At 46.9% G+C, this 7,216-nt stretch overlaps 1 protein-coding gene across 1 annotated transcript; it reads left to right on the plus strand.

The window, feature by feature from the left end:
• The first annotated feature begins 1,696 nt into the window (after positions 1–1,696).
• On the plus strand, positions 1,697–3,025 carry LOC119339091. Its single transcript, XM_037611258.1, has 2 exons — positions 1,697–2,484; positions 2,566–3,025. The coding sequence occupies exons 1-2, from the start codon at positions 1,697–1,699 to the stop codon at positions 3,023–3,025; spliced, it is 1,248 nt and encodes a 415-aa protein (XP_037467155.1).
• Positions 3,026–7,216: the final 4,191 nt, after the last annotated feature.

The raw sequence follows: 7,216 nt of genomic DNA on the forward strand, positions 1-7,216 counted from the left end.
ATATCGCCGGGGACGGATGGACGAGGAGGTCGCGGTACTCGGCCCGCAGCATGGCCGAGCCGCGTTGTGAGTGCCAGATCCAGCGCTAGACGGTGAAGCCACTACCTGCTCGTCGTCACCGGACCCGACGGTGGCTGGGAAAGCCATGCCTCATCGCAAAATTGCCTCGCCAGATCTCGGTGGAAGACGAGGTCTTCCGACCATGAATCTATCGTACTTGGGCTGACAACTGGTCGGGAGAGGGCAGCCGCCAACGTAGCAAGGTGAGGGCGGCCGTCGGCGTAGAAGGGAGAGGGCGGCTGCCGGTGTGGAACTGACGAGAGAGATGGGGATGGCAATGGGTACCCATTACCCGCGTACCCTGTGGGTAAAAACCTTATTAGGGTAAGGGTATGGGACAAAAAATTACCCATGGGTACTTAAATGGGAAAATATCATACCCATCGGGTAGAGAGGGTACGGGTATGGGATCGTATAACCCATGCCCGCGTAACCGTGTACCCATCTAAAATGTTGACATGTGGGTTTTCGTTAATATCCCAATGTATTCATTTCCCCTCCTAATCACGCTAGGTAAAAACTCTAATGTGTATTCAAATGATCTTTATAATTTATCATGATTTCCTGAACTTAAAGTGCATGCATATGTGTTGTTATTTATGACTATGTGTTGTTGTTTAACATTTTTATATTTCACTTTATAGGCAAGTACTTTTGTTTATGAGAATATGTTGTTGTACATTGTTGTTTAAGATTTATTTCTATTAATAATTTATGATAATATGTTACTTTTTACAACTATTTTCTACTCAATTGATGTGTTGTAAACGCGGGTATTTTTACCCGCGGGTACCGATATACCCTGTCGGGTGATGGGTATGGGAAAAAACTGTACCCTTGACGGGTATGGGTATGGGTGATGGGTAAACTCACGATGGACGGGTAAGGGTATGGGGTAGCTCCACCCGTACCCATACCCTGCGGATGCCATCCCTAATGGGGAAGCAGCTGGATGTGGAAGAGAGACGACTGTGTGGATATTTATCTCTGGTGTGGTTCCTTCCGTATTCCTGTTCGTATAGAGCTCAGATCCAAGCATTTGGGGTCCACTCGCATCAATCTAGAAGCACAGATAAGGGCAGATTTCTCACCGATACATCCCGGATCCGGTAAATTTACTTATTCGCAGGAGGACGTGCACGGACGCGCCAGCGACGGTGCTGGCCGTGCTGGGATCGGGGACGCCTCCTCTCAACGCCAAGTAGAAACCGGATTCACCAAAGCCTCTCTACCGGGATCGAAACGTTTTCCCACCTCCGGAGTACGTTATAATCACCTGCCTTTTCTGGCTAATCACGGCCTCAAGTACTGTTTTAAACCACAGCTAGCAGCCTACAGCATCATTTATTTGGCGCCAAGCCAGACTGATGCAAAATTACGGGGCTTAATAGGCCTAGTGCCTACTGCCTAGGTACTAGGTAGCACTCATGGCGGCCGCCGCGTTCGGGAGAGACAGACGAATCCGCATCCGCCTCCGGCGCACAGAAGCCAGCGTCGCGTGCTCTATCTATGTATATATACCAGCCGCTTCGCCGGAGAGCTCCAACCAGCAAGCCAAACCAAGCGGGTCTGATCGGAGGAGCAGAGGAAGAAGCAAAGCACGCGCACTGCAGGGTCTGCTGCAGCCACGCCCACGATGCCGCGCCGCAAGGTCCCCATGAGGCTCATCGAGAAGGCGCGGGCGCGCGCCGAGACCCACGCCAGGAGGACCAAGGGGCTGCAGAAGAAGGCGTCGGAGCTCGCCACGCTCTGCGCGGTCCCGGTCGCGCTCGTCTGCTCCGCCGGCGCGGGGGATCCGCCGCTCGTGTGGGAGTCGGAGGAGGGAGTGCTCGAGAGGTACCAGCGCGCCGTCCCGGCCGAGACCCGCGCGCGGCACACGCACCGGTGCTACATGGAGACGGAGCTGGGTAAGGAGAGGGCCAAGCTCGCCCGGACGCGGCACGGCTGCCCCGGCGCGCTCGCAGACTGGGACGCCGCGCTCAACGACATGACGCTGGAGGAGGCGCGCGGGCTGCTCGAGACCATCGACACGGCGCTGCGGGCCACGGGAGATAGAATGGAGGCGCTGGGCATACCTGCCGACGGCGGCCACGGCCCGCTCCAGGGTTCTTCCCACGACGCCCTCATGCCGCAGAAGCTCGGGCACGGTAGCGGCAACCCCGTGGACATGGACGCCGCCGGCTTCCAGCAGCTGCAGATGGTGCCGTTCCACGCTGGGAACAACGAGGGCCTACTCGAGCAATTCTCATGGGACGACCCCTTCCAGACGGAGCCAGGGTGCGGCGGCTTCCAATCTGTCAGCGGCAACTACTCGGCCGGCGGCGACGAGATGCTCGCGCTAGGCCTCGCCAATGCCGACTATAAGTACTCGGGTGGCTGCGACGAGATGCTTGCGCCGGGCATCACCAATGCTGACTACAACTACTGGGCCGGCGGCGACAAGATGCTCGCGCCGGGGGCCGGCGGCGACGAGTTGCTCGCGCTAGGCCTTGCCAATGCTGACTGCAACTACTCGGGCGGCAGCGACGAGATGCTCACGCCGGGCTTCGCCAATGCTGACGGCAACTACTCGGGCGGCGGCGACAAGATGCTCGCTCCGGGCTTCGCAAATGCTGACTGCAACTACTCGAGCGGCGGCGGCGACGAGATGCTCGCGCCTGGCTTTGGCAATGTTGACTACGACTTGACTGATCTGACCATGTGGGCAGCCGACGAGTTGTGTGATGCAGTCAAGCCACTTGGGTGCTACCCTGACTTCGCCGACGGTATTCTACCGCCCGAGTACTCAGCTCAGGTCGTCACCGGCGGGGACTACGTCAACACACCACCATCTGGCGGGTACGGGTACCCCATGGGCACGGGCATGGGCGACAACTTCACTCATCTCGACAGCAACTACACGGCGCACTGGCAGTTCCAGCGCTTCGACACAAGCAGTCTGCTACTAGGGGAAATGCAGTCGTAGTTTTGGAGCTAGAATATCTTAATTCTCACTCGTTTGAATTTAGAATTTTGAAGAATTATCGTATCATTTGTCAATATTACGTGCATGATTTTGTACGGGAAATTTCAAAGACTATACCATCGTTTATTATGGAATTTTCATGAAAAGGGTATGAGCTCCTGTTCGCAAAGTGTTTTTTTTATAAAGCTTCACAGTTCACAAAGTTCATGCTCATAAACTCCACTCAGGAGTAGAAACAGTCAGTGTCGAATACGCATGTACTCCATCTAATTTATCTCGCTGTGACAGGCTGATTAGTTTATTTGAACATACATGAACAATGCAATCGTAACCCTTCTGTTATATCTGTCCATGAGATTCTCTTAACAAGCCTTTCATACTTTTGGATCGCAGTCAAAAACAGAGCTCATAGCCACATAATAGAAGGAAGGCTGTGCGTTGCCGCAGCATGAAAAACTAACTTAAACGTGCCTGACACTCACATGAGTATACAAACTTCTGTGTTGTCAATCTGAAGATTGCATGTTCATTATCCAGGGGTGCACCGGACCTCCTATCACATTTTAAAATGTTCCAAAAATGTGAAACGAATTGAGCACATTCACACAATATCAATGTTTGTTGGCGTAAATTTCCAAATCAAAATTCAAAGCACTACTCGAGATACAAAAATGACAAATTTAACACATTTCAACTATAGTTGTAGATTCACTCATTTCAGCGACAGTTAATTCTCAACGAAGGTAGTACATCTAATTGTGCACTAACCAAAAGTAGGGCTGAAACAAAAAAGGGTAGGCTTACTTGGGAAATACCCTTTGAATCACAAGTGTATATACAACTTATATGAAGGGAAAATATAGTTTTCTTAAGTAAAAAATCCAAAAAAAATAAAAAATAAACTTGAACTTCTGGTGTACGCGTATAAAAAGTTTCACGAAGGAAAAAAATGCCCGTCGAATTCAGGGAAAAAAATCACAAGGTCAAAAAGTGTGAGTAATAACTTGTATATAGTGTTGATTTTGTGTTATTTCTTTACAATATCATTAAAAAAATCTTAGACCAAACTTAATATACAAATACAGCAGAAATTCATGTTTAGTTAAAAAAAGTTTCAATTATTTTTTGTAGTTACATTTTGTTTTTCATATAGGGTGTGTATACACCCACGAACCAAACGTTGATGTCAAGCATGTTTAGCTCATGGGTGTATATTGATTGAGAAAAATTCAAAGTCATAGTCGTATAAAAACTTTGGCCAGGGCAAAGAATTCCATTGTAGTGTTGGTAAAAAAATCAACACTATATACAAGTTACTATTGACACATTTTGTCCTTGAGATTTTTCTTTAGCCCTAAAGTCACCGGGAAGTCTTTCCTTCATGAAACTTTATATACAGTTACATCAAAAGGTAAAGTTTATTTCAGAAAAGTTTCAATTTCATTTGAATTTTTTGAAATTTCTATATTTTTTCCCATATGAGGTGTATATACACCCGAGAGCCAAAGGGTATTTTTCTAGTCTTACTGGAAATAGCATTTGATTTCGGGTGTATATACACCTGATAAGGAAAAAAGTACAGAAATATTTACAATTTAAAAAACACATTTTTAAAAATAAACTTGACCTTCTATTGTATTCGAATAAAAAGTGTCAGGAAGAAAAAATCCCATCAACTTCAGAAAAATAATCAAAATCATAAGGACAAAAAGTGTGAATAGTGACTTGTATATAATGTTGATTTTTTTCTCAAACAACAGTACCATGGAATGTTTTCCCTAGCCAAACTTTTTATACGAATACAGTACAAGGTCAAGTTTATTTCAAAAAAAAAAAATGAAATTTTTTGACTCTTTTTTAATTACTATTTTCTCACATAGTGTGTGTATACATCTAGGAACCAAACATGCTTGTCCAGTCTTACGGGAAGTACCCTTTGTCCAGCTCACGGGTGTATATACACCTAATATGCAGAAAATATAAAAATTTCAAAAAAGTAAAAAAAATCTGAAATGTGTTTTGAAATAAAATTGACCTTCTGTTGTACTCTTATAAAAAAATTAACGAACGAAAAAATTCACATCGACTGCAGGGCAAAAAATATAAGGACAAAAGTGTGAATAGTAACTTGTATATGGTGTTAATTTTGTTTGTTTTTCACCAACTATACAATGGATTTTTTTCCCTTCTCCAAATTTTATAAAAATACAACAGGATGTCAAGTTTATTTCAAAAAATGTTACAATTTTTTTATTCTTCTTTTGTCATACAATTTTCTTCATATAAGGTGTATATACACTCAGGAACCAGGCGTGCTTGTCCAGTCTTACGAGAAATATCCTTTGAATGTCGTGTGTGTGTGTGTGTGTGTGTGTGTGTGTGTGTGTGTGTGTGTGTGTACCTGGTATGAGGGAAAAATATAGAAATTTCAAGAAAAGTCAAAAAATCTGAAACTTCTTTAAAATAAACTTGTGCTTCTGTTGTGCTCATATAAAAAGTTTCAAGAAGGCAATAATTCCCGCCGACTTCAGAGGAAAAACTGAAGATTTCAAGGACCAGAAGTGTGAATAGTAACTTTTATATAGTGTTGATATTTTTCACCAACAATGCCATGCAATTCTTTTTCCTTGGCTAAATTTTGTATACGAATACGACAAAAGGTCAAGTATATTTCAAAACAGTTTTTTACTTTTGTATAATTACTATTTTTTTCATATTGAACTAATCCACATGCCTAAGGTACTCAGTGTCTGTTGACTAGTCCGAGCAATTTATCGGCCACCGCGCTACCCATTAGATGCCCTCGCTCTAGACCGGTGCTCTCATATCACCCCCGCAAACCCCAACCCCCTCGTATTGTCTTCTCCCCTCTCGACGAGCCTCTCCGTCCATCGGCTCATCGTTCCTATGCATAAGGTTGCCGCCCTCCATCGAGCGCTTGCAGCAACCCCTAATGTGACAGCTCACAGTCGTCATTCCACACTCTATTCACAACCCCGCCTCACCATCCTCGCAACTCCGTTGCATCTCTCGGGCGTCAGGGCGCACTAGTCACCGTCTTCGCAGCTCGTGATTGCCACAATTGCGCTTTGTGGTGTGGTGGTTCGCGGGCATGCTTGACTATACTGTCGCATCTTCAGTCGTCGTCACACTATCGTCAGCTCATCGTGGCTAGGGCATGCCATTTTAGCATCATTGCATGCCCATTCCAGTATCGCCATGCACCATTCCCAACATCGGTGGTGAGCCTTCCTACCATCAATGGGCATTATTCCTAGCATCGATGGACATCAGTTCCACAAAGATGCAAAGGGGTAGGTGACTTTGCACCACCCTACCCTCGATGCACCACACCGCCCGACCACGCCGCCGCCTGACCTTTCAACACCGGTGCTCGACTGCATCCTTGATACGCTTGCCCTCATCGTGCAGCACTAGTGCTCGGATATTTCCTCTTGTTGCGCTCGCCGCAACCGTCATCATTTGCCAGCTCGCATCATGGTCCTCCTGGAAGTGGTGGCATCTCTGGTCATAGCAATGACCAAGCAACGTGAAGGGAGCATTGATGAAGCGATGGTAAGGGTGCAGGCGTTCGCTACATGTCACGGTGGAGAAGATGAGGGATAAGGTTGCACACAAACGGACAAGAATCACTAGAATATAATGAGAGGGAGAGGTATACATGTGGTTCACTAGGAGATCTGGCATGCACAGATTGTGACCGACGCTGGCATCAAATCGGCAAGCCAATTTGAAGCATTATGCCGACCACACTATGCGTCGGTCGGCGTGGATCTTTGGCAAAGATCTGTTGGGTCATGAGTCATTTGATCTGTCCCATGTAGCCGTCGAATCATTGCAACATGGACCATGTTGCTATCACCCATTGCAACATGGATCATTTTGCGGTGGCGAACACGTGATTCTTTGGCCACCCATTACAACTTGGACCATGTAGCGGTCACCCATTGCAACATGGACCATGTTGCAGTCACCTCCAGCTTGCATGATGTTGCAAACACATGTGGGCCTTGGGTTACCCATTGCAACATGGACCTTGTTGCAGTCACGTCCAATTCCCTCTGCAAACATAGTCATGTGCGGCAAGTGCGATAATGTTGTTTTGGTGCCCCGACGTCCCCACTCTTGTCTGAAGCACAGTTGGCTGCGGCCCTGGCAGATGCAACAATG

The sequence above is a fragment of the Triticum dicoccoides genome, chromosome 7B, assembly GCF_002162155.2.
Source record: "Triticum dicoccoides isolate Atlit2015 ecotype Zavitan chromosome 7B, WEW_v2.0, whole genome shotgun sequence".
In the NCBI taxonomy this organism is placed as follows: Eukaryota; Viridiplantae; Streptophyta; class Magnoliopsida; order Poales; family Poaceae; genus Triticum; species Triticum dicoccoides.